We start from the raw sequence: 27,802 nt of genomic DNA on the forward strand, positions 1-27,802 counted from the left end.
TACATTCCTGCTCTCAATATTTCATATTTCAGGGTCGCTCGCCGCCGCGTCTTCTCAGCGCTGCGCATGGCTTGTTCAGGCGTAGAGCAGGTGGGCGGCTCCTGGGGGAACGCCCCGCCCCTCCAAGACGCTGGTAGGTTGAGCTAAAAATATGGCAGAGTTATGTAAATATGCGTGTTGCCTCCTGGGTAATGCCACTAACACGGAACTGTAGCGGTTTGGGCTCCTGGGTCCCCGTCCCGTTAAGCCTCTGTGTTTGTCGGTGCTGATGTCCGCCACACGCTTGTCCCCCTACCACCTCACCGTTGACCCCCCCACGGTCTAACTGCTCTGTATCTGTTGCCTGGATGAGAACGTGGCCAGCTTGGCTCGGCTTTAATGCACTGTGCCGTCCCCACTGATTCGGCCTCGAACGCGTCTTCTACCCGGCAGGGCGATGCGTTTGTTGGCAGGTGGCGGTCACTCGAGGCTCGGTGTCACGCAGCGGTACCGATGGCCCGAGCCCCGCAAGGTATTTCCCGTTGTGATCCGCAGCTCCCCGCTGGCTCGGCCCCTAAAGTCGCCTGTCCCTTTAAATCTCCACCCGCCCCGAAATGAGGTCACTTCCTTAAGGGGAGGCCGAGACGGCTGGGTTTGTTTTTGGACTAGTAGACTCCACCGTCAAAATCCGCGAGGCCTGCTTGGACCGATTCGGTGCTGTTAAAGCTATGGTGGTGCTAAACAGTGGCGGCGATATCGGCGAGCGGTACCGGTGAGTACGGGCGGGTAACGGGATAGAAAGAAAGGCTGGCGAGCGGGCACAGAGACTCGAGAGGCCTACAGGTTTGGACGGTAAGCCACCGGGGCCAACGAGCGACAAGTGGCAGAACGAAACGTATAAAAGGGCGGGGTGGAGGCCGAGGGAGCGAACAGAATCGGTGGGCACTCGAGCAGCGTCGGGCTGATGAAGCGATGGAGACGGGCGGTCAGAGATGACAGGGGACACACGGTGTATTGATGCCAGCCAGCCAGCTGTGAAGTGGTCTGATCGGACTGGCACGGCGACGCCATGACAACCGCATTCACCTGGGCATTGTCCCGGTGGGGGCTTCAAGTGACAGCTCGGGCGCCCCTCGCGAGGGTCACGTGAGTCGCCCTGCCGGTGGCCGCCCTCCAGGTCGCCATTTCACGCACCTGCCCGGAATCTCGGCTTTCTGCGACCCTTTATAGCCCCCCCCCCCCTTTTAAGTTTGCGTGACATTTGCGAAACGTTTTATTTATTTATTTATTTATTTATTTTCCTTTTGTTTTATTCATTTGAATCTCCTTGGTTTGCATTTTCTTTTTTTTATTGTGTCTGAGCGGCTCTGCCTTAGGCAGTTAATGTTTGACCCACTCAGACCCCCACACCCAGTGATATGGTGGGCGCCATATGGGACCGACTTGTTAAATTTTAATCACAGACACAAACAGACCAACAGTTAAGAAATGTCAAGCGTTATGATAACCGCCGTAAGCCCACCTGTAAGCCCCCCTGTAAGCCCCCCAGTGAATGTGTGTGCAGCGGTACAGTTGTCTTCTTTGTCACAGTGCAGTACAAGCCCACCCGACAGCAGGCTGAGGTTTGTTACGCCTTTTCGTTGGAGACGTCGTCGTGATGACCCTCTCATGTGACACTTTATGGTTTTGTAAAACGTAACCCTCTGTGGAGGAAGACCGGACCCCCATTTTTTTTGGGTACAGAATATTCTCATCTATCATTTTTCTACTTCCAGTGACTTCACAAAGTATTGAGACCCCTTCATTTCTCTGCACACTTGATGGTGTTGTAGATTTAATTTTAAACAGATACATTTCCCATTTTTGTCCATCAGTTTGCACTCAATTACAAAGCTTTGCAAATTTATTAAAAAATCCCAAACTGAAATCTCTTCTTCCTAAAAGTACTTGGACCCCCAATTCAGTACTTTGGCGAAGCCCCTTTAGCAGCAGTTCCACTTTTCTTGCGGAGTCTCTACAAGCTTTGCACACCTGGATTTGGGCCCCTCATCCCAATCCTCCTGACAGATCCTCTTGCGCTTTGGCAGGCTGGACGTGGAGGGTCCATAAACTGCCATCTCTCCGCCCACCCCGAGGGGGTCAAGTCTGGGCTTTGGTGGGGCCACTCAGAGACTTGTGTTGTCCTGGCTGGTTGCTTGTGGCCACTGAACTGTCACCCCAGTCTGAGGTTTCAGGTTTTCTTCAAGGTCCCCTCAGGGTTTCACTGCCTTTGTCCTTCGCTCAACTGTCCCCATAGCGTGATGCTGTCACCTCCGTGTGCCATGGTAGGGATGGTGTCGGGCAGGTGGGTAGCAGAGCCTGGACTTTGCCATTCGTAGTGCTGGGTGTCCTGCCCAGACAGTTCAGCTTTTGTGTCACCAGACCACAGAATTCCATCCATCCATCCATTTTCCAACCCGCTGAATCCAAACACAGGGTCACGGGGGTCTGCTGGAGCCAATCCCAGCCAACACAGGGCACAAGGCAGGAACCAATCCCAGGCAGGGTGCCAACCCACCGCAGGACCACAGAATTGTTTTTTGCTAAATGCCTTTTACTTTAGGGGGGCTTCTGTCTGGGGGCTCCACCATAACCGCCTGACTGATGGAGTGCTGCTGAGGTGCTTGTCCTTCTGACTGGATCTCTTATCTCAGTTAGAGTGACCATTGGGTTGTTGGTCACCTCCCAGACTGAGGCCCTTCTTGCCCAGGAGTCCTGCTGCTTCCCAACTTCTTCCATTTCACAATTCTTGAAGCGCCGTGCTGTACTGGCGGCCCCCCCAAACGTCACTATCGGTGTCTCACCACAGTTTGATGCTGGAGATCTGCAGGCAGTTCCTTGGACTTCATGGCCTGTATTTTGATGTGTCGTGTGAATTGTTGGACCCCCCTGTCCAGTCAGTTCAGTTTGCCACAGGTGGTCTCCGGTCAAGTTCTAGGAACATCTCAAGGGGGGACATAAAGCAAAAGGGAGGCACCTGAGCAGAGCGTGGAGGGCCGCCACAGGGGCAGGTGTATCCATTTCAAGTGAAGCCTACAGCAGAGAGTGAGCACAAAGTGAAGGGGCCTCCAAACTTTAGGGTTCAGGGGGTCCTTTGGCAGAACAATGGATTTGTGTCCAGACCAGCCCTTCAAGACGCGTTGGGATTGAGGTGACTGTCCACCCTCTTGAAGGTGCTTCATGGCCACCTTATCCTGGTCAGATTAGCTCAGTGCACCAAATGCCAAAGGTAAAGGTTGGGGGGGGGGATGGTGGGGCTTGGTGTGGTCAGCGCAGCTTAACAAGGACCCCCATAAAACACAAGAATTCTAATGTGTCTCTCCAAGTGGGCTCAGATGCAGACCACCGTGACCTTCAGAGAGAAGACGTTCTGTCCATCATCTTTCAGCAGGCCGGCGTGTCTTTAGTTCTCATTTGGTCTGCGCCTCGCACTCGAGGGCCATGCCGGCCATTTGCAGAGCTGGACACCTCAGGCCAGCGTCTTGTCAGCAGCTCCTCACTTGTAGCCTTGAGCTGTAGTCCCTCTTGTGCCAGGGGTCCACACCTGCTAGGTGGTCCCATATATGCCAAACCCCAACACGCCACCCTCGTTGGTCATGTGGAATGAATACCCAGACCACCTGAGTCCATCTGCAGGCTTCTCTTCTACTGTGGAGGTCTTCACCCAGTCCATCCACGCTGTGCTTGATGCTCACTCGGCCCCTCGTACTCGTAAATGAAGACCTTCATCCACAGACCCCCAACCCCCTGATTCACTGGGCTGTCTTATGATTGCTGGTGAGTTTGCTGATGAGTGGTGTCTGGTGACACCGCCACCTCTGCATGTCACCAAATCTCCTCTGCATGTGTCGGTCCTGCCTGGGAGAACAAACGGCCCACCTCTATCTGAACTTTGGACCTCCTCGTTTGGAGACCCCCTGGTTTGAAGTCCTGCCTGACATGACTTGAGTGTGAGCTTTTTGTAACTCGCTTGTATTTCATTGGGAGTTCTTCCCCTGTGGTCACCAATTTTGTCACCTTGTCCTGTCACATTTGTTCCCAAAGGGTCCCCCAGACTGATGTTACTCGGTTATGTTAACCTGTTTTGTATGTCACTTTGGATAAAAGTGTCTGCTAAGCAAACAAATGGCAATGCAAGTTGTGCATGCAGAGTCGCTCGTGATGAAGACTGTGAGGCAGTCGGACTCCTCTGCTCCTCTTTCTTTCTTTCTTTCTTTCTTTCTTTCTTTCTTTCTTTCTTTCTTTCTTCTTTCTTTTCTTCTCTCTCTCTCTGGTGGCACTGATCCTTCTCCAGATGTCCCCCATGTATTCCTTCTCCACCCATTTTGCTTGTGACGCCAAGCAGGCCGCCATTTGATCGCCCGCAGTGCCACATGAGTCATCGGCCCTCCTTTGTGTGTGTGACGTCAGACAAACTGAGGTGGAATTTCCGGGCGTCTCTTTAAAAAGCCGTGGCACCCAAATGGCTGACGCCTTCAGTGACATCTTTAATATTTTGCTGAGATGATCCTGTGGTCCCTGCCTGCTCCAGACGGACAACAATTCCCAGTGTGCCTAAAAAAGCCCGGCCCTCCACAGGGTAGTGTGCTGAGCCCCTCTGACACCACTCCAGCTCCACCATTCGGTTTGCTGATGCCATCGTAGGTCTGATCTCGGGGAGGAGGACTGCCATCAACATTGGGGCGGGGAGGACACAGGTGACACTGAATGTGACTGGCACCTCTTGTAGGACGACGACAACAGAAGTAAAGCGGGGTTTGTGATGGTGCGGGTGGGCTCCACACTCCCTGCTGGCACCGGCCGCCGCCTCTGACCCCACAACCGTCGGCAACGTAACTGGGACGAGCCGCTGAAATGAGGACCAACATAGCAGGGGGTTAGGGGTACAAGTGCCATTGAGCTTTTATTACCAAAGCAGCGTCCTCGGGAGTTCAAGAAAGAAGAACAGAAAAAACGTGAAATCCACGAGTTAAAACGAGAAATGAAAAGACTGCAGCCGTCGGGGTGCTGATCGTACAGCTGGACCAGTCGTCTCTCCACTGCCCGCTCAGCTGGTGGAGACGCTAACAGCCGTGGCCCCCTGTGGCTCTGGCCAGACCACCTGGGGTCGCTCCCCCCCCCCGTCATCAATCACACACCCGCAGTTGTACCTGGGACCCCTGGAGAAGGCCACATAGCCCCTCAGTGAGATGAAGCAGCCCCTGGAGTGCCAGGGCCCCCCCCCCCCCCCCCCCCCCCCCCCCCCCCATTTATTCTCTTGTCCCTCTCCACTGCACCGCCGACTCCTTTTCTATTGACACTCCCAGTGTGGCCGCGCTGCTCCCCCCAAGAACTAATGAGGCACCTGTGTGGCGCACCCACCCACCCGCTCGCTCGCATGTGCCTTCTCAGTTCACCAGGTGCCCCCCCCCCCGACCACCCTGCCAGTCCCTCACTCACCCCGCGCCCAAGTTGCTTCTTTTAAATCAGCTCATCGCCCGGACCACTCATCACAGGGTCATTGAAGACCTCCTGTCACTTAAGTCTGAGACCCTCACACAGTCATAAGAAGAATCTCCTGACTTAAAAACCAAGCTGAGCCCCATATGTGTGTGGACGCCTGACCATCGATGAGCTCGTTGGACCACCCATTCTGAAATTCTACGTGTGCATTCATAAGGAGTCGGCCCCCCGTAGCAAACTCCACTCATCGGCGTGTCTGTGGGATTTGTGGCCATTCAGCCACTTGTGAGGTCAGCTGCTGACGCTGGACGAGGAGACCGCGGCTCACAGTCACCATCCAGGGTGGAGGTCAGGACTCTGCGCCACCCCTCCATGTCTTTATGGATGTGGCATGGTGCCCCCCCTTGGGTCTTCCCCAGACTGAAGCACACAGTTGTCATAGATGTGCTTGTGTGCTGAACCGAGGGGTCCTCTTCCACCAGACCATTTCAGCTTCGTCGTGCCCGCTGTAGATAGCGCAGCCCTGGTGGGTGCCAAGCTCAGACTGGTCCATCAGACTGCCAGCGAGTAAAGTTTGGTCTTCGCTCCAAAGTCCAATGGTGGTGGGCTTTACACCAAACCAACAAGGGGGAAGGTGCTCACCTGGAAAACTAATTGTGACCATCTGAGTGAGAAGGGGGTCCCCCATAGTGAGTTGAGTGTGATGGTGCCCCTTGATTAACTGAGCACGATCACTGGAGCTGTGACCCCCCCCCAACCAATATAGACAACAGCAGCCTGAGACCCAAAAGTGGGTCGTGACCAGTGGTTGAGAAACGCCACTTGGCGTCACTCCAGCGGACACTCGGCTTTGTGCAGTGGGACGTCTGCTCGGCCGTGGAGACCCTCTTGATGGCACTCCTGACACGCGGCTCTTGTGCTGATGTTTCCAGAGGCAGTGTGGACCCCCGTGTGTCTGTGTGTGTGATGCCACAGAGCAGAAGCCAATAAGTTGACACATTTCAGCACTCGGCAGCCCCCCGCTAGGAGTTTGAGTGGTCCGCAGCTGTTCTTGCTTCACATTAATGGCATTTCCAGCTGAGCATGAGAAGATGGCAGTATATGACCAGCAGGCCGAGTTATGCAGACCTCCGCGCCAAAGGACGTCTTGTCACACGGCGCCCACTACAGCCGAGGTAAAGAAATGGGACTTGAGGTGCCACCTGAGGTGGTCCTAATGTCCATCATGTTGGGGCAGCGACTGAAAACACTTGATTGTCACGCAGCGAGGATGTCGTACCACCAGAAGAGACCTGCTGCTGGAATACTACCTAGGCGGGCTGGCGTTGGGCAGCTCGATTATTTAGGGGCTTTAAACTCCAACAGAAGCACCGCAGACTCGACCCGATACTTGACAGGTGGCCAGTGAAGGAGTTCCCACTTTTAATAAAATGGCTGCCGCCCCGATACGAGTTTGTGGGAAGGTGGGCGAGGCGCGTGCAGGCCAAACTCGCTGGCACCCCGGCTCAGTCCTCCTGCTGCTATGAGAAGCTAACCATTAAAGTAAAATGGCTGCTCTCCATGTGAATGGCAGAGGACAGGAGTTACACAAGTGTGACCCTGTAAGTGTCGAGGGCACCGACATGTCCTGTCCTCGGGTGGCCGCAGCTCGTCACGATGATTCAGGACTTCTCTGGCAGTTCGTTTTATTTGAGAGATCAGCAGAATGATGCGCTTGCCATCGCGGGCCGAAGGGCCAATGGCTTGACTTGGAGATTCTCCATCAGTGGTGTCTGTCAAAAACGTCACATTGCGGGAGTTTGACCTCCCAGATGGTCACAGACCCTCCATGGCAAACCCCAGCACGTCCGTCAATGCGAGTTCTCCATCCCTTGGGTTGGTGTCTGCTGATGTGAAGCTGACTGGGCGCCTTTATAAAGTGCCTTACAGTGTCGAGGGTCCTCCTGAGTCCTGAATGTCACATGAAAACGAGCCCACCAAGCTCTTCTCCAAAGTGACGCCAGCCAAAGGTCCTACAGCCCACCACACAACTTGGTCACTTAGTCGGGGTGCCTGTGCTCCTGTGTGTCCCCCTGATGTGTGCCCTTAATGGATCGCCATCGGTGTCCCCAGGTTCACTTTAAAGTGACAGCCTGAGCCCCCTGTACCCGTCTCTAAAGTGAGATGATGCCGTCCATCTGGGTGTAAAGTGGCCTGGCATCCATAAGAGAGTGGGGAATGTCCGTTAAACAGAGGTGAGATGTCAGCTTGAGACAGTAAAGCGCATGGCATTGGTTTGTGTGCCCGGGCATCGTGGCAGCAGTGGCTGGGCTGGCATGTGTGAAGAAGATGAAGGGACAAACCGGTGGGCTCCCCACTGTAGCACTAAGACTGTTTGTTTTAATAAGTGACCTTTTCGCTCCTTTTAGTCGTCGCCCCTCATCACTGCACACTTGATCAGAATCGCATTCATTGGCTGAGTGTGCAGGCTGTCGGCACCAGGGGGCGCCAGAGCCTCAGTAACATGGCACATGGCGTCTCAATGACCTGGACTCTTAACCTCAGTGCTCCCCAGACAGAAGCCGCCATGTCACAATAGATCAACGCTGTTCTTCCTCCACTGCGTGTCGCCCTCCAACTCCTCCATGTGTGCAGTGGGCTTCCTTTTATGCCAGACCCAGGAAGGCTGCCAGTGCCATGCCGTAAGGACAGTAGGGAGGTCCTCCTCCAACAGCACCCTCTACTGGAGCAGAAGGACCGTGACAGGGCTGCACTTCTGGACTCCATCTCCCAAGCACCCCTGCAGGAGTCCCAACTGGGTTCCCATATGAGGACCGCTGCCACCTTGTGTATGGGAGGTGGAATGTCTCCCGAATCTCCAGTCTGTTAAGTCCTGCCAGCTGGACACAAAGTCACTTCTTGGCTCCGCATACCAGTTGGTCGTCACTGTGGCCCCCCGTCCAGGTAGTGTGCTTTTCCCCGTCTCCTCCTATGACTCCTGTTTTTGGTGGTCCTCCAAGTACGAGTCACACAATCGACAAACACACAGCAGTTAATCACACGTCTCAGGTAAAGAAGACGAGACGGAGAATAGAAAGATCAAAATAAATACCCAAGCATACGAAATGCTGAGATAATCACTCAAATAGTCCTGGGGGGTCTGGTGTGGGCTGGGGTGGTGGGGGGGTGTAGCCTGATTAAGCTGAATTAACCATTTGTGAGCCGGATGGCCTGTTCTTCTAGCTGCTTGTTTTGGCGCAGATTCATTTGTAACGCCGGTGGTGGTCCGGACATGGGGGGGCCGCTGATGATTCCCGCTGCCCGTTTCATGCCTCTGAAGTGGCACAGGGCCTATAAGGTGGGCAGACCGGACTGTTGTCTGTAGCCCGTTTTGTGTCGTGTTTAGTCACCGATCTGAAGCCCACTGTGATGGCTGAGCGGAGTGCAGACCCAGGACCGCAGTGTAGAAGGTCCTTGGCTGTCAGGAAGTCCATTCGCCGTTTTTATGGTGGTCTCTCATTTCAAGTCCCAGCAGGTTATGAAGATCCCAGAAACGTGAAGCACAATTGTCACCGTAGTATGAAGGGGGGATGATATGGTGGGTCCTCTCCTCAAGCCCCCCGTCGTCTCCACGGTTTTTCACTCCAGCCGCTCAGCCTCGTCGCCACCCCCGATGAGCCCAATGATGGCTGTGTCATCCGCATGTTTGAGACGTTTGACGGGGGGGTCCTTAGAGGTGCAGCGGGAGAGCCCGGGTGGGGGGCACCCGTGTTGATCGTGCGATAGCCTGATGGGAGTTTGACCCGCTGTTTCCAGTTGGTCAGGACATTGGAGATCATCGATGGGTGGGGGTCAAGACAGAAAGCTGGGTGGGCTTCGAGTGGAGGAGGTCCGCCCTCCACAAACAGGGGCCTGAGATGTCCACGTGTTGCAGTCACATGTCGTATGTTATTGTCGTGTCGTCACATTTGAATGGGACTCGCTGGTCATATTAAAGTCACAAAATGGAAGAAACTCCATTAGCTGCCACATCCATCGACACGCCGAATGTGCCACCATGTGCCTGCGTGTCTTTGTGTGAGGGGACACCTGGACTAGCGCTGAGTCAGTGGTGGGTGCCGGTGACCGTCGGGGTCCTGTCTTCATTCAGTGTGCCCGGCTTTCCTGCTTTAGATTGCGTTTGGTAAACTTTATTAATGCCAATGCATACAAAAAAAAACAAGGATCCGGACTCGCGGGACTAAAACACGCAGCTGATCAGCCGATCAATTAAAAATGTCTGTGGGGCAGAAATTACAAAACGATCTTGGAGCATCGCTGGGAGGAAACACTGAATGGGCAGAAAAGACCCCCAGAGGCGCTCCTTGGCACACCGTGGTGTGGTCAGCCTGTGGCTAAATGTGCTCCAGGACAGAGAGGGCGCCCCCTGGAGGGGATTCTCCGTGATGCCACCATCCTCTTTGTGATTGTGGTCGGTGATTTAGTGGCCGGACCCTGTCACGCGAGGTCTTAAGGTAGTCGAGCCAATGGGGGTCTCTCCAGTAGAGCGGACCGAAGGACAAACTGAGAGAAGGGAGTCACACGAGTCGTCGCTGCTGTCGGACCACCAGCAAAAAAAAAAAAAAAAAAATGTGCCACTTGAAAGGATTTTTTTTTTGTATTTTTTTAATTTCTGGGTTTGTTTATTTTTAAGGACTCGAGGGCCTTGGCACTGGCGTTGTGACAACTGATCTGCTCCGTCGACGTCACTCGGTCCCCGTCCTTCTCCATTCTGAGCCCACTTTGTCCAGCTGAGGGTGTGTGGGAGGCCCCGTTGGCACAAAAGCAGTTCAGACACTCGCTTTGGTTTCTGCTGCCAGCTCCCGTCATGTTTTTGTCACTTGGTTTTATTTTTAGTTTGTGTGGCTTTGGCCTTCATGACAGCCGGTCACAAAAGAGGAGAAACTGGGTGGGTCACCGAGGACTGGCACATCACAGGCTGTTGGCAGGGATGCCCAAACACAGAAGCCTCTCGTGTTTGTGAGGCTCCTTGAGGGGCACTTTGGTTTGTTTTTCTTGTCACAGTTCACATGACGTGGTCCGCTCCTCTGAAACAATGGCTGCTTCATTAAATAATCGGTGGGCCGTGTCCATCTCTGTGGGGCTGTGGGGAGTTGGTGAGGTCATTGGGGCGAGACACACCTGCACGTGAGGGTCCGACCTTCCTCAGTTGCTCCATCGGCTTCCTGCGGTGTGTGAGACACTGCGCCCACAGAGCTGGGCAAAGTAAAGAAGGGAGGAGGGGCAACATGGTCGGTGGTCCCGAGAAGGATCTGCGCTGTAGGGATGAATCGTCCCCACCGATTGTGCAGCGGAGTGGCAGCGATCCAGGTGACGTCCCCCAAGGGAGAACTGTGTGAGCGTGAAGGATGACGAGAGGACAATGAACGCCAATGGGGGTCTGGATGGAGAGGACCGTGCCAGCTGAGCGGGTGGTGGGTGAGCTGGGGAGATGTGGAAGGAGTTGTGCTCTGCTCGTTTGACCCCATGACTGTTTTTGTAATTATTTAATTGTTTATGGGACTCGCTGCTCTCTTGGACACCTTCCACCATCCCATCGCCTGGAGGGATTTGTCCCCGTCTGCTACACTCCTCCGGTGTCGGGTCCAAGAGGCTCCCAAATGTGGAAGAGGGATCTTAGGCTCAGATCCCAACTGTCACACAAGGGGTCCTGTGGGGTCTTCAGCTGTTCCCCTCATGCAGGATGCCCAGGTGGCATGTCCTCTGGCCATTTACTTATTTGGCTGACACCCTCATCTCATTTTTGAGACATCTGCTTACACTTCTATTGGCTTTCCAGTTGGAGCCCAGGGTCACACTGGTGTCAGCAGTGGGATCTGAATTTTTTCTGTACTGTTGAACACGGACCCCTTTGTATGGAGCGCCGGAGCAGGTGCTGTCACTGGTGGCCGCGGGGTGACAGGAGACATTGTTTTTTATGTAGCACCATTTGCCTCTCCGCTCCCCAGTATGATGGATGACTTTCTGGGTGGGTCACCCAGTCCTGTATGGGAAGGCTGGGACCCTTGGAGCTCCATTGATTTGTTTTTTTTTTCGGACCCTGGAAAGGTTAGCTGAGTTTCCAGGTGGGATCTTGAAAGGCCCACCAGACGTCCGGTCAGATGGATTGTCGTCAAAGAGTAAAGGGGCTGACGGGGAGACGCGAGAGGCGTCTGTTGGACGTGTTCCCTTAGTTTTGTGTCCAAAGCCCCGGACCCTTCAGGGTTGTCACCTTTTGCTTTTTTTTTTTTTAAATCCCATCTTTTCATTTTAGTTTGGGTTTCTTGGCCTCCTTTGCTTGGGGGGATGGTGAGAGCGCCCCCATCTTGTATTGGTCACTCTCTCTCTGCCAGGTAACATGCCAGCCTGCCCGTCTAGATGCACTCTTGTTTGTCAATTGGCCACTGTACCAGCTGGCATGTAGATAGATAGATAGATAGATAGATACTTTATTAATCCCAATGGGAAATTCACATTCTCCAGCAGCAGCATACTGATACAATAAATAATATTAAATTAAAGAATGATAATAATACAGGTGAAAAAACAGACAATAACTATGTATAATGTTAAATGTTAACGTTTACCCCTCTGGGTGGAATTAAAGAGTCGCATAGTTTGGGGGAGGAACGATCTCCTCAATCTGTCAGTGGAGCAGGACGGTGACAGCAGTCTGTCGCTGAAGCTGCTCTTCTGTCTGGAGATGATACTATTAAGTGGATGCAGTGGATTCTCCATAATTGATAGGAGCCTGCTCAGCGCCCGTCGCTCTGCCACAGATGTTAAACTGTCCTGCTCCATGCCAACAATAGAGCTTGCCTTCCTCACCAGTTTGTCCAGGCGTGAGGCATCTTTCCTCTTAATGCTGCCTCCCCAGCACACCACTGCGTAGAAGAGGGCGCTCGCCACAACTGTCTGATAGAACATCTGCAGCATCTTATTGCAGATGTTGAAGGATGCCAGCCTTCTAAGGTAGTATAACCGGCTCTGTCCTTTCTTGCACAGCGCATCAGTATTGGCAGTCCAGTCTAATTTATCATCCAGCTGCACTCCCAGATATTTATAGGTCTGCACCATCTGCACACAGTCACCTCTGATGATCACAGGGTCTATGAGGGGTCTGGGCCTCCTAAAATCCACCACCAGCTCTTTGGTTTTGCTGGTGTTCAGGTGTAGGTGGTTTGAGTTGCACCATTTAACAAAGTCATTGATTAGGTCCCTATACTCCTCCTCCAGCCCACTCCTGATGCAGCCCACGATAGCAGTGTCATCAGCGAACTTTTGCACATGGCAGGACTCCGAGTTGTATTGGAAGTCCGATGTATATAGGCTGAACAGGACCGGAGAAAGTCCAGTCCCCTGTGGCGCTCCTGTGTTGCTGACCACAATGTCAGACGTGCAGTTCCCAAGATGCACATACTGAGGTCTGTCTTTAAGATAGTCCACGATCCATGCCACCAGGTATGAATCTACTTCCATCTCTGTCAGCTTGTCCCTAAGGAGCAGAGGTTGGATTGTGTTGAAGGCACTAGAGAAGTCTAGAAACATAATTCTTACAGCACCACTACCTCTGTCCAAGTGAGAGAGGGATTGGTGTAGCATATAGATGATGGCATCCTCCGCTCCCACCTTCTCCTGATATGCAAACTGCAGAGGGTCGAGGGCGTGACGGACCTGTGGCCTAAGGTGGTGAAGCAGCAGCCTCTCCATGGTCTTCATCACATGTGATGTCAGAGCAACAGGCCGAAAGTCATTCAGCTCACTAGGACGTGATACCTTTGGGATTGGGGTGATACAAGATGTTTTCCAAAGCCTCGGGACTCTCCCCTGTTCCAGGCTCAGGTTGAAGATGCGCTGTAGAGGACCCCCCAGCTCCGATGCACAGACCTTCAGCAGTCGTGGCGATACTCCATCTGGACCCGCTGCTTTGCTGGCACGAAGTCTCCTCAGCTCTCTGCTCACTTGCGCTGTTGTAATTATGGGTGGGGTTGTCTTTCCTATGTTGGTATCAGCAGAATGATGTGTGGAGGGTGCAGTACTCCGAGGTGAGAGTGAGAGTGGGTTAGGGTGGTCAAACCTGTTAAAGAAGTTGTTCATTTGGTTTGCTCTCTTCACGTCTCTCTCGATGGTGGCACCCCGCTTCGAGCTGCAGCCAGTGATGATCTTCATCCCATCCCACACTTCCTTCATGCTGTTATTCTGCAACTTCTGCTCCAGCTTTCTCCTGTACTGCTCCTTCGCCGCCCTGAGCTGGACTCGGAGTTCCTTCTGCACGCGCTTGAGCTCATGCTGATCACCGTCTTTAAAAGCCCTTTTCTTCTGATTCAAAAGGCCCTTGATGTCACTTGTAATCCATGGCTTGTTGTTAGCATAGCAGCGTACTGTTCTTACTGGAACTACAATGTCCATACAGAAGTTGATGTAGTCAGTAGTGCAGTCAACAACCTCCTCAATGTTCTCACTGTGTGATCCCTGCAGGATATCCCCGTCTGTAGTTCCAAAAAGTTCTCTCAGAGCATTCTCAGCCTCCGGAGTCCACTTCCTGAATGATCGTGTGGTTGTAGGTAGGACTCTAACTTTTGGTTTGTAGTGAGGCTGAAGCAGAACCAGGTTATGATCTGCTTTCCCAAGCGCAGGCAGCGGGGTGGCGCTGTATGCGTCTTTAACGTTTGCATACAGTAAATCAATAGTCTTATTTCCCCGGGTGTTACAGTCCACATACTGGGAGAATGCAGGCAATGTTTTGTCCAGCGTCACATGGTTAAAGTCTCCAGCGATTAGCACAAGCGCCTCAGGGTGCTGCGTTTGTAACTTAGCAACAGCAGAATGGATGATGTCACTCGCTGTCTCCACGTCTGCCCGAGGAGGGATGTACACGATGACAACAATGACATGTCCAAACTCTCTGGGCAAGTAGTAGGGACGTAAACTTACGGCCAACAGTTCAGTGTCCCTGCAGCAAGTGGAGATTTTGACGTTAACATGTCCAGAGTTACACCACCGTGTATTAACATAGAGAGCGAGTCCTCCTCCTTTGTGCTTCCCACAGGTACTTGCGTCTCTGTCCGCTCTAACTGTGCTAAACCCGGGTAGCTCCACGTTGGCATCTGGGATGGTGTTAGTTAGCCACGTTTCGCAGAAACACAACACACTGCATTCTCTGTAGGTCCTGACATTTTTCACCAGCGCAGCCAGTTCGTCGATCTTATTTGAGATTGAGTTTACATTCCCCAGAATCACAGAAGGCACCGAAGGCTTGAAACGCCACTTTCTCGCAAGCCGCTTCATTTTTAGCTTAGTGCCGGCTCTGCTGCCACGATACCGCCTTCTTACCTCGTCGGGTAAATAGGGAACCACACCGGCACTGGCATTTGTTCTCAGCGCCCGAAGTTGAGTACTTGAATATGCGAGTCTCGAAGTGTAAAAATCCATGCCCACGTTGTAAAAGTAAGTGTGTCCAGGGAACGAATCCACGTAAAATAAAGTGATAGGAGTGATCAATAAAAAATAATAAAGAGAAAAATAAAAGTAGAAAAGTACACATACACATACAGTCATACACGGAGCTGCTGAAAAGGCTGCCACTCACGGCGGCGCCGGATGTAGGGCGGTCCCTCCACGTCTGTCTGTCTTGGGTGGGCTTCTTTCTGTATGGTAGCCTCCTCCTGGTGGTCTTTGGCCTGTCACTCCCTTGCTTTTGTCTTCTGGGGTCCGGTGGAGGGCTCTTCCTGTGATGAAGACTTGCTTTCCACCGATGGAGTGGCCAGTCCATCTTCATCTTCTTGTGATGATGATGATGATGATGGTGTGAAGTCCGTGCTCTCTTGATTGTGTCTCGTGAGCTGCTCTTGGCTTGAGACGTTCATAGCTAGAAAATGGTTTGATTTGTCAAAATGGCCCCCCGATAAAGAAGCAGACCAATGCATGGTGGTCAATGCTGAAACACAAGGACCACCGACCAATAAAGAGGGGTCGGGTGACTTTATGATTCCTCGCTTGCACCCTGACGCCTTTGCTTACCGAGTCGAGGCACTTGGTGGTCCCGGGGGGGCTCCCCAGAATGGCGCCCCAGCTTGGTGCTTTTTGTTCCATTAGTTTTCTTTGTGTTCTCTTTCAGGCTGACCAGCGACTGCTCGTCTTCACTGCCAAACTCTCCAGTCAAGCGGGTGTCTCCTGCCAAGAAGAAGCAGTACTTCATCAGCCAGGCCATCCGCAACTCGGACCTGACGCCCAAAGCCAAAGGCCGCAAGAGCCTGCGCCGCCTGGAAAACAGTGAGTCCGCCATCGCAGCGTGTCACGCGTTTAGCGGCACATGTGTCACCCACTTGGCATGTTAGCTGTGTGGTAGGAGATGGCAGGGAAAAGTGGTGGTGGGCATTCGGTGAATCAACAAGAACAGTAACGGGGGCCAAACATCTGTCTGTCGGAAATGCAAAGGATTCTGGGAAACTCCTAACAACTGTGTGCTTTAAAATCGCAGCGGGAAGGCAGCTCTGTCTATATGAAAGGTGGAGAAACGCCAAGGGTGACGGGCAGCTCCACCTGAAGATGGCGACGCTCTGCCCACGCGAGAAGTTCCTGCTTTCCAATTCTCACTTTCCACTTCTCAAAGGGAAGCCGGGGAGCTCAATTCACTCGGAGAGTTATGGGAATCCAAAGAAGCTGCAAACAAAGACGTTTCTGCGTGAGCTGTGGGGACAACAGGCGGGTGACAAATGGTGACATATGGACGCACTGCTCTCTGCCTGGCCTTTATCAGCTTCAGGGGGACTTTGTGAATCTGGGGGTGGCTTCAGAGGGATGAGAGGTCCCCTGCCACCCTCAGGGTGATTACAGGTAGATGTTTTTATTATCCCAGAGGCAAATTTATAATCAGCCGAGAAAAATGGCCACTGAATGTTAGGATTCCGCCAGACACAACAATGGCAAGGTGCAAGACCTTTAAAATGGGGCCCAGAAACGCTGAGTGACCACACGAAAGGCTGGCTTTGGCCTACACCTGCTCAGATACCACGTGCACATTAAAAGGTGGGAGGGTCACCTAGAAATAATGAATGAAAATGCCCCACCAGGGAGAGGATAACCGTCAACCCCTGGTCTGAAGAGAGCACCGCGCAAAGGATTCTTTAAACAAGGAAGCTGTGCCACGCAGTTCATAGTGGCACTCGTAACTGAGCCTGCCTTTTAAATTAGCCTGTTGATTCAGTGCTCTGCTCTTGAAGTGACGTCACCAGCCCAGCACACCTCGCTGACCGTCACAGAGTTGTAGAAAATGTCAAGGACGTCACTTCCCACATCCATGGAACGCAGACTCCAGAGAAAAAAGAGTCTCCTCTGGCCTTTCTGCTGTAGTTCCTGTGTGTTCTGAGAGCAGTCCAGCGTGTCATTGATGTGGACCCCCAAGTCCTTGTAGGTAGGAGTGGACCACCTCTACATCCACTCCTTGAGGGGTGACCAGACATGGAGGCCCTTTGGTGTGGTGAAAGTCAGTAAGCAGTTCCTTTGGTCTGCTGATGTTAAGTTACCGACAATTCTCAATGTTCTCCCCCTAACTCCTGTCCTTCATCAAGTCCCCCTTGTCAGTGCCCCCCATAAGTGCAGAATCAACTGCGACTTTCTCCAAGTAACCTGACCTGCTGTTCTCTTTACGGTCGGAGGTGTGAAGGCTGGAGCAGACCGGCTTGTCCTTGTGGTGCTCACACTGGTGGTCCGCTGGTCAGAGTGTCCATCATCAGGCTCACCCACCTGTGTGTCTCTGAGCTGACCCCTTAACAGGGATGGCTGGTTGGTACTGGAGGCTCTGGAGGAATCCAAGCACATCTTCCTCTCAGTGCGGCCAGCTTTGTCCAGCCTCATGGAGCAGACCGATAATCACACCCCCCAATAGACCACCTGAACCCATTGCAGTTTTCCTACCACATGAGGACCCCTATAGTCCAGGACCAGCCTCTCATAGTTCTTCAGGATGTGAGACATAAGGACCACGGTCTGCAGTCCTTAGGTGAAGAGACGCCTGCCTGCTTTGGAACTTTCTGGAGCCTTGGGGACAAACTGAAGGGGTGACTTGGGACAGCACAGGCCATCTGGTCCTGCGACTTGTCCTGTGTGTGGCTCCCTTTTCTGTGTCCTCACTTGGTCTTCAGTTACAGTGGTCTCTTCACTGGTCTCGCTAGTCGAAGTGGCAGGTCCAAGCCATTCCAGTCTCCGCTGATGCTTTCTGCTGCCAATTTGTTACCGCGGTGGCCTTGTGTGATGGGCGAGAGGATCGTCTGTGACAGAGTTGTCACTAGCTGGCCTCTTATTGGCCTCTCGCGCTGTGTGTCCGAGTGTGAAAGTGTGTTACGAGTGGTGGGCCACAGCCTCACGGCTTTCCTTTCTGTCCTTTTAACAGCTCGATATCTGGCAGACCTTCTCGAGAGGGACGAAGTTTCTAAAGAAGATGGAGACCCAAGTGAGCCTGCAGCCCCCTCCATATTTACGGAGGCGCACACCAACAGTAACTATGTGCAGGTACCCTTGGCTCGGGGGGCTTCATATCGATCACTTGTGTGTAATGGAGGTGCTGCAACACAAAACAGGTGAGCAGGTCTCCAAAAACCACCAGCCAGACCAGGACATCACAGAGCCTGACCTCCAAGTAGGCCTCAACCCAGGCAGCCTGGCCCCAAACTCAAACTGCAGGCTTCAAGGCCTACACAGACGGGGCTCAGGCTTTTAACAGTTGTCAAAACTTGAAATGTACCCAGCAGTGGATGGACATCCTGTCCAGGTGTGGGTCATGAATTGCACCCACTGCTGCCAGGATGGGCATCCGCTTCCTGTGACCCTGACCCAACTAAGAGGGCTGATTGGCGGTTCAGCTCTCTTTGTGCCTGTCTCACATATTGCACCCCTCTGGGGGTCTCAACTCCACTGCTATCCCTGCCTGTGTCCACTTGACCCCGTCGGTTTGTGATGGTGTCCGAGCTGGCGGCTCCTGCCCAGGCTGACCTCTCCGACTTTGTCTTGCAGCTCTGGAACGATTTCTTGAATCTCACCGGGGAGGACCAGGAGAAGCTGCTGGTGTTCATCGAAGAGCAAGCCAGGAGGAAACATGGCGCCAAACTGTCCGAGCCGATGGAGAAGGACAAGAGAGAAGGTTAGTGGGCACGCGAGCGGGACTCCCCCCGGAGGACAGGCCTCTGTGCACTCACCTCCTCCTTTGTGTTCCCTGCAGAGGACCCTGCCTACACGCCCCACCTGTGCTTCCAGAGGATCAATAAGCGGCTGCGCATCACGCTGAAGCGAAAGCAGATCCCCATGGTGAGTCGCATGTGCCAGTGGGCACGGCCTCTGGGAGCCCAAATGACTATTGAAAGGAAGACCCCCGGGTGAGGGGAGAGCAGCGAAACTGTGCGGGTCTTCACAAGACAGACCACCCGCTCCACTAGTTCTTAGTCACGCTGCACTTCCGCTCGGAAGAGAGTGTTGGGCCGACTTGTTAGGCCTTTTGAACTTGCTGCACCTTTGATGGCAGATGTTTAGGGTGGCATGACAATGTGGCGCACCCTCAGTGTGGGTTCACATCCCGCTTGGGTCACATTGTGTGCTCCCTGTGTCCAAAAGACAAGCAGCTTAGGCTATTGGCATCCCAGGTAAGTATGCACAGTGATAGAATGGCACCATTGGATTCCCATCTTGTGCCCAGTAAGCTTCAAAAACAGGCCAGGACCTTCACTGGCCAGCCCAGAAGAGGCTCACCCCAAAACGGGCAGTCGCCCAACTGTTACCTGTAGGCTTCAGCCTGGACAGGCCTCACAGGGGGGAGCTTAAAGTTCAGAAAACTACAAATGGCTCCAAATGCCCACCAGTGCAGAGAAGCCATGTTTAGGCTGGCATGGCGCTTCGGTGCTCCCAGTGATTGGACTCCAATGCCAGTTGCATCACATTGTGGGCGGCGGAGTTTCCATGTTGTGCCTGTGGCTGTAGGCTATCCTCACAAATCCTGAAGACTTGTAAGTTATGTTAAAGACCTCCCATGTGATGGAATGGCACCACTGGGTTCCCATCTAGTGCCCAATAGGTACCCCCCGACCTTCAATTGATGATGAATTGTTGACGTCGACCCCACACATGAAAGTGGGTTCAAATGACGAATGGCGATGTTGGGTTAGGATTCTATGATGGCCTTGTGGTCTGATCTTGGTGTTGTAGGAAGTCCCTTTGTACAGTGCTGTGAAAATGTATTGGCCCCCTTTCTTCCATCGTTTGTATCTTCACACGAAGTGCAGTACGAGAGAAAGGGATTCTGGGTGAAGACACAATTCCAATTTTAATTGATTAGTGGTACCCTGTGATGGACTGGCACCCTGTCCAGGGGTTTGTTACCACCCTGTTCCCTATGCTAGCTTATAAAACCAGGAGGAGGAGCCAGCAGCAGTGCTGTCAGGGTGGCCCTGCCTCCTGTGGCTCCACCCACAAAATCCACACCATTTAAGGAAGCCAAGCACAAATGTTAATGCATAGAGACGTCCCAGAAATTTACATAAAAACAATAACTCAAAAATAACAAAAAGGCCCAGCTGACACTTTTATGTGCAGACCCTCCGCCAAGCCCCTTACCTTTGTGTTCTCCCACCATTGGAACACCATCTTTAAAAATTCCACTTTGTCCTCCAGCAGTCCCAGCTGCTGTCGTACCCCTCGCCGGTGGTTTCCTGTGGGTTTATCCAGTGACCTGCTTTTGTCACTTCTGCTCCTTAAGTGTCCCCAGAATCTTGCTCCACGTGTTTTAGGACCCCTGCCTGGCCATCCCCCCATTCCCGTTTCTCCTCTCTCCTTGTGTTTTCCTCACTCTGCCTCAGTCCAGGCCAGTGGTGGTCGTCTCTCTGGGTGCCATGGCTGCCAAACTTGCTGTGGCCCCTCAGCGGAGAACCTCCTGTCACTGTTGATTGTTGGAGACCCTCTTTCTTGTTGAGGGCTAATGGAGCGTCTTGTTCCAACATCAGGGAGTGACTTCTGGTCACCAGGCTCGTGGCTGGCAGTGAGATGGGTGATGAGAACGTACCCCCATACTGCCTTTCATTTTCAGTCTAACTGTGGACCACCAACTTTTCTGATGCAGGTGCCACATTAGTCACTTTTTGTGTTTTTGTTCATTTTGTTCCTCACAGGGTTTTATCTCATTATCTTGTCATTTTGTACATCCTGTTTCTTTTTGTATTTTTCTCATTAATACAAATTTGTTAACAGAAAAAAACAGAAAGCAGAAAATAAATACAATGGGGGGGGGGCGGCAGGCGGCAGCTGGCTTGACCCCAACATGTACTAAGCAGAGGAGATTAGGAAGGTGGGCATATACTTTTTCACAACCCTATGAGCCACTTTGGTCCTCAGTTTAGAGGATCAGTTGGACATGACGGTGGTCACGTGTCACTCTGTCACTTTGACTCCCACCTCTCCACTTGGCAAGGCAGCCATTAAGACCCTCTTCTAATGTGAAGGGGGCTCCCCAGCTTCTGTCATTTACGGTGACCTAAGGGTGCTGCCACCAGTGGGGTTTCAGTTCACGGAAGGGCATTCAGTCACGTTATCTTCTGAAATGGCACATGGGGCGCAGGGCACCGTACCAGCTTATAAGGCCATGTTCACTGGGGAGAAATGTAAAAAGCCATTTAATGAGTGTGGGGACAGCCCTGCCACTTGGTGCCACTCCCCCTATTATGGGACTCCCCTGCCCTCTTGGTATTTCATGTCACCCAGAAGCAGACAGAACTGCAAAGCTTCTAAGACAAGGAGCCCAGTTTCTGGGAGCCACATTCTGTAACCCCGCTGGCACCTAACGTGGCACCATTGTCTCTTGTGCAGGCCTTCCTCGATTGCCTGGAAGAGGACCTGAGGACATTCTTCTCTGCTCATCCTCAATCCGTTTACACCGCCGTGCTGGAGAACAGGTAGGAGAGCAAAAAGATGGAGGAGCCGTTTTTATTAAGCAGGGCGAAGTAGAAGTTCAAAGGAGCCACCTGAACAGCCGAGCCACGCCAGGGCTGGACATGGCAGAATGGATGCCAGCGGAGTGGACGGGTGCTTGCCTGGGGCCAGGTGGCACGTCTGAGGCAGGAGTTGGCCAGTGTCCTCACTGCACCACACGACCACCACCATTTGCCTCGAGTGGGCAGCGGCCTGCACTCCACGGTTTGGTCATTTGCTCCATGTGTCCTTGTCGTGGTTCAAAGTGTGTGACGCTGACTCGATCACCTTGGCCACTGGCATCCATCTTCTGTCATGGCTGTCCTGGTTATGCCTGAACACTTTTAGTTTCTTCACTTTCTCCTTGTCGCTCATAGTGGGGACATTTGTGCAGGTGCTGCTGGAGACCACCGTACCCCGCGCTGTTAGTCAGACTCTGAGATGCACATGGCGGGGGGCTCACTGTCCCCAAACCTGCCAAAGTTACTAAAAATAACAAAACTACTAAAGACAAGGACGGGGAGAAGCAAATCACAGCCACGCCACTGACCTTCCTGCTCAGGACTTGCACCCCGTCTGGTATGCCTTAACCCCCCGCCTCCTTGCCACCTTCTTCTGCTCCTTCTCTTCTTTCCCACTTCCAGATCCAAATGGCATTGAGGCCATAAGAGATTTTTAACCCCACGTGTGAGACGACTCTTGGGGTCACCTCCAGTCTGGTCTCCTTGTGGACCACAGGCGCCAGGCTAGAGTGCCATCTTCTGGTGTTCCTTTGTCCACGGACCTCTCCTTCGTGCCACAGTGGCTCTTTGGCAGGCCTCTCTGCTGCAATGGTGGTCTTCAGCTTCTTCCATTGCAGTGCTCCGTTTCCGAGACCTCAACATGAAGGCCCACACCGCCTCTTGCTGGTGACGGCTTAGTAGCACTGGCACAAGTGGCTGAGGGAATGTTGCCAGTTTAGCCCTCAGTACTGCATCTGGTGACCAACTGCTATTCTGTGCCAGCTGGGTGGTCGTCGTCATCGTCCTCCACACAGTTTAGGTGGTGAACCACAGAGACGTGACATTTTGCTTTTGTGTCCTGTCGTTGAGTGACACAGGGACGTTACTGCGAGAGACCACCTTGGTACTTGGGAGTCTGTGGAGCGGCTCTGAAAGTCCTCCTTCTCCTCCATTTGTGCCACTCTTGCACCTTGGAGGTCCACCTCGGCCTGTTATGTTGGCCTCTGGTTCAATCAGAAGCATTGAGGGTCTTTTAAAGAGGGGGGGGGAGAGTCCCGGGGGGCTGCACAGTTGAGAGACGTGGCTGTGAGCAAACCTTTGGGGCCATTGAAAGTCAGGGTCCAACAAGAGCCCCCTGGGAAACATGACTTGCTGTTGGAGTGGCCATCACCTCCATTCATCGTTCTTGGCTGAAATGGAGCTTCTGGCCAGCGTAAGGGGCCACAGCAGGACACGGGTGCAGGTTGGTGGGTGGTCGAGTAGGTGGTCCATTGCTAGAGCATTTGGTGATCATCCCTGCCATGATTCCTGAACTTGGTGGCAGGAGGATGGAGCAGTTACCATAGTAATGGCACTGTGGGCACCCTGGGTGGTCCAGCCTTCAGTTGGCCCCAACCGTAATCTGTGGGCTTCATTTGATTTTCTAAATGTCTGGAAAAAATGCAAATCCGTGCCGAATCAGATGGGTGCCACTTATTAGATTAAGGTGTGCTCATCTGGGTTATGGCGGGTGGGCCGAGTGTGCCAGTTTCAAATGGGACACTGCCAAGTTCTGCGCACATTTGAGGCAGAGCAGCTGTGTGTTTGCCATTGGCCCACTTTTGCTGCCCTGCCACTCTACTTTGATTTTTCCTTGGGCCGTGCATTTCAAATGTTGGGACCACCAGTGCCACCACTAGGCATCAGACAGCATAGGGCAGACCCTGGCCCTTCTCAAACCCACTTGGTGGTACTCATGTGAGCCTCCACTCAGATGCCCTAAAATGGGCAGCGCGGCTCATTGACCACCTGTGGTCTGTTTGGGTGCCAAAGGATCAAGCTGGCACTTGTGTTTATAAAGTGTCACAGTTTCTGTGTACCCGCACATGCCCGCCTCATGCAGCCTACATGGTACAAATGGGTAAGGCCTGGCCGAGGGGGCAGTAACACATCCCAGTCTCCCAGCTCATTAGTGGCACACTGACCCATTAAGGTGCCAGGTGTGTTGGGGAGCCCTGAGTCAAGGCTGGCAAGGCCTTAGTCTGTTTTAGCTGGGGGTCTCCACTGTATACCTGGGTTGGGGAGAGTCACATTTATATTGGCTGGGCCATTTCAACCTGGTGGGCTCGTGATCCTCCACAGCAGGTGCCCACAATATGCCAAGGCTTGGCTGCTGCTGCCTCTTCCTTTACAGAAGGCAGGTTTGTTAACTGTGGTGGTCATCTGGACATCCTCACTGTGCCACTCACCTGTCAGTAGACTGGCCCACCCTTGCCCTGGTGTCCCCCTAACCCTGTGTCCTTGTGTCCTTCTCTCCAGCTACGAGCGGCTGCTGCTCCACGGTGTCTGCCAGTACATGGCACTGACCTCTGCCAGTGAGTATCTGTGGTGCCACCAGGCCCACCTTACCCGCCGCCCTGCTTGCTGTGCCCTTTGTTTCCATTCCTCTCCCTTTTCCTGTTGGCTCTGCATGGCTATTTTAAAGTGTAGAAGGCGCCCAGCTGTGAAGGATGAGGACATTTCCAGGACGCCGTGTCTTGTCATCTCGTCCCTGCCTGCACGTTTTCTGTTTCCTCTGGCGTCTGCCATTTTGTGTTTTGTGTCTGTGTAATCTTCTCCTTTTTGGTGCCTGCCATGTGTTCTCAGCGTTAGCTCACTCGTGTGTGCCATCCTCAAAACGCAGAGCGGCCACCAACCGTGAACAGAGGCGTTAATGACACTGATGGCTGCAGTCACGTGTGACTTTGGGGGTGGCATAGGACTTTCCAGCGCCCCCTTCATTTTGTCCAGTATAGTGGTGCCCACCCAATCCCTTCCCTCATTGCCACCCATTTTCTCGACGCGCGTGTTGCTTATTTTTGCTTGTCCTTTGCCCACCATGTGAAGTTACCAGTCATTAGTGTGGTAGATTTACACCTCGTTGACGTCACCCAAGCGGGTGCAGGAGGGCCGCTGCTGTTGCCAACATGTAATGTCAGACAACAGGAAAGGCCGGTGACACCACTGTTCTTATTTTTACATCCTTCATTTTATTTATTTATTTATTTATTTAACATTTTCTTCCTTACTGTAGCAACTGGACAGACAGACAGACAGACAGACAGAGACACACATACACACACACGTGTCCTTTTATTATGAGGGATACTAAAGGAGTTTCAAAAGGACAGTCGGGTGCCTAAGCGAAGAAATCTCATTGAAGAAGCAGAAAGCGAAGGCAGCGAGTCGAAAACCAGGAGCTCCAAAGCGGAGCCCAACTGTAAGAAGAAGAGCGACTGCAGTGCTGGGGCAGCCATTACATCAGGGGCGGGGTTTAAATAGCCTGAGGGCGGGGCCTCAACACCAGCAGCAGTCATTGGCCACGCCCTCTCGGCTTGACCCTCCCAGTGCAACCAACCTGACCTGACGGGGCAAAATCATAAAATACGTAACAGAGACCCAAAACGACGAGAAAGAGGAGGCCTGACTGAGTGCTGACGGCTTTGTCATTTTTTTTTTTATTCATCAGTGGCAGTGCCAACGTGAAGTGTGCCGTTTTTAATTTTTTTTTTTTTTTATTTTGTTGGCTGATTTAAAGAAGTAACCCTCAGAGTGGTGCATGCTGGGAAGTGTTTGTCTTTTAGGTGGATTTCTGCAGGAAACAAAAAAGCCCCTTGAGGTTGGCTTGTGTGCCCAGGTTGGAACCAACCTGTCTGAAATGGGCACACCTGACAAAGGAAGGAGAGGGTGGGCCCATCGGTAAAGATGGGCTGACCCGACAGTTTGGAATTTGAACATCTCATATTTTAAACCTCTTTGACTTTGTTTTAATTATTACAACGTTCTCGCCACAAACGCCCAAAAGCCCTCACTGCCAGAGGCCTCGGTTTCAGCTGGCGGGTGAGCACCCTGGGCCTTTGGATGTGCCAGTGACAATTAGTGGCTGCCCAGTGGCCTCCAGCTACCCTCTGTTGCACTCAGATCTGTGCTTGGCCTCTGGCATCGACTGCATGCCAGGTGGCAAGGGTGCCCAGTAGATGGCACCACCTCCTGCACAGTCTTAAGATGACTGCCTTCATCCCTACATGGCGCCCTGCTTGCCAGGTCTCTATGATGGGGGCCGAGCCTACAACTTTTTACATGCATTCTCGTAATGTGAGAATCCCCTACTGCAGTAGCCACGTCTGTCTGTCGGTCTGGAGCATCTTGGCACCCCCAAGCCTGGCACGCTTACCCTTTGAGTAGACTTGTCGAGACACTGCAATGAGAACCATCTCAAACACATTGTGCCTGCCGCACACGGCTCTAACATTTCAGAATCTCCCTTTGCAAAGCCTTGGCGCATCGGCAAACTCCTTCATCTTTAAACAAACGCTGAGTGAGTGGCACTTCAGTCACAAAGTCATCGTTCAAGTTCACCTCGATGGTCGTCACTCCGCCTTGTACATCCTGCATGGTTTCCTCTTTTTCACTTCTGATAGCCACTGCTGACGGCAAACAGATCCTCCGTACAAGCTGAAGAAGCCACAGTGGGTAGGAAGTGGCTGGCACGAGCCATTGGGGGGCAGGTGGGCTGGCAGGTGAGCCCAGTTAGTGCTCTGTCGGCAGGTCCAACTGGTCACATGCAGGGACCTTTGCCATCAGAAGGTCATTTTTGCTTTTTTATGAAGTCTTCTCAGCTACTGGGGTGCAACTGTAGCAGTGGTCCAGCGTCTCCTGGTGCCCCGTAACCAATAAGTGAAGTGACCTCCACTCGAGGAAATCCAAAGGCCATCTGGATACGCATGGAGGAGCCTGTGGCATCTCGGCCGGTCAGCATGTCCTCGGTGCTCACCAGACACTAAAGCAGCCTCACAGCTCCTTTGTCCCCAGATTATGAGGGTCCCCCCCCGTCACTGACACTATAATTTACCTGTGTGACCAGGCATCCTGGTGACCGTGCCAATGGCAGCCTACAGATCCTGACAAGTAACTGAAGAAAATCAAAATGTCTGAGTCTTAACATCAAGTCCAGCTGGTCAGTGCCTCCTAGATGAGCATCATCACAACATATTTAAAATGGCGCACATGAAACTCCAAGGGGGACCCCCATAATCCTCTCAGGACCAACCCTGGTGCCACCCTGATGAAGCTGATAAGATGAAATAGGCATTAAACAAATGATGGGGGGGGGGCATATGTACCACTCCAGTGCCCGACTTTGGGAAGCTGACCCCCCCCCCCCCCGAGTGCTGCATTCCCCTGATGCCCGTTATTCCTTAATCTTTGTCGTAACTGAGTAGCCATGCAAGTCCCTCATCCTCCTCGAGTGATGAAGGCCCTCGCTCTTCAAGGTTGTGATTTATTGAGGTTTTGTCACTTGAAATTGCAGGTTGTCACTGGGGGGGTCCATGTGGTGGGCCGCCCGTCCTGGTGAAACAGCCTAAAGTGGACTGAGAAGGTTCTAGAACCAGCCGACTTCCCACCTCTGTGCCCACAGTGCCCCCCATTTTGCAGCATGTTGTCCCGTCTGACTCCCACTTGGATTCGTGTTCCTGATGGCCGCCGCTCCTGCGTTTTTTGTGTTTTCTTCTTTTATTTTTCCTTCTGCCGGTTGTCCAGTAGATGGACGGTCACTTTAGATGCCCACCTGCTCCGTGTTGCTTCTCTGCTGTGCAGGTTTCAGGGTCTCGCTGGTGACCACCAGAACTGACCACCGTGTCCCCCTCTCTGTCTTTCTCTCCACAGGCTTGAACCGCGATGGCAAGCGGCAGACCAGAGTCATGAATCACCAGAAGGAGTTCCTGCCCCCCGGCCTGCTGCTCTCCACCTACCTGGAGAAACTGAGCTGACCCCGTGGGCCTTGTGGGGGAGGGAGGCACCACTGAGCTTCGCCCGCTACGGGCACGGTGGCGGGGGTGGCGCTCCCGTAGGTGGCGCCGTTCGGAATGTCGCAGCACTTGGGATTTTCTTGTTTGTGTCGCACTCTTTGTGTGTTGTTTGTTGTAGTCGGGGGGCTCGGAGCGTCACTTGGGGGTCGGCATTGACACCGTGTGTAGTTCAATGGATTTTACAGCGAGTGCAATTGTTTATTGACCCCCGGGGTCGCCGTGTGCGAGGGGATCGAGTTTACCGTTCGCATGTAGAGGACCGAGACCGAGTTTGCATTTCTGTCAAGAAAAGAATAAACCGTGTTCAAAGTGGTCTGCGGCGTCCCC

General features: G+C 52.9%; 1 protein-coding gene across 1 annotated transcript; it reads left to right on the plus strand.

Moving 5' to 3' along the window:
• Positions 1–593: 593 nt before the first annotated feature.
• On the plus strand, positions 594–27,788 carry r3hdm4 (R3H domain containing 4). The gene is made up of 8 exons (XM_028816670.2): positions 594–751; positions 15,596–15,750; positions 17,870–17,988; positions 18,490–18,616; positions 18,695–18,780; positions 21,325–21,410; positions 23,946–24,001; positions 27,333–27,788. The coding sequence occupies exons 1-8, from the start codon at positions 708–710 to the stop codon at positions 27,434–27,436; spliced, it is 777 nt and encodes a 258-aa protein (XP_028672503.1). The 5' UTR covers positions 594–707; the 3' UTR covers positions 27,437–27,788.
• The last annotated feature ends 14 nt before the right edge of the window (positions 27,789–27,802 follow it).

The sequence above is a fragment of the Erpetoichthys calabaricus genome, chromosome 12 (assembly GCF_900747795.2).
Source record: "Erpetoichthys calabaricus chromosome 12, fErpCal1.3, whole genome shotgun sequence".
NCBI classification, from domain to species: domain Eukaryota; kingdom Metazoa; phylum Chordata; class Cladistia; order Polypteriformes; family Polypteridae; genus Erpetoichthys; species Erpetoichthys calabaricus.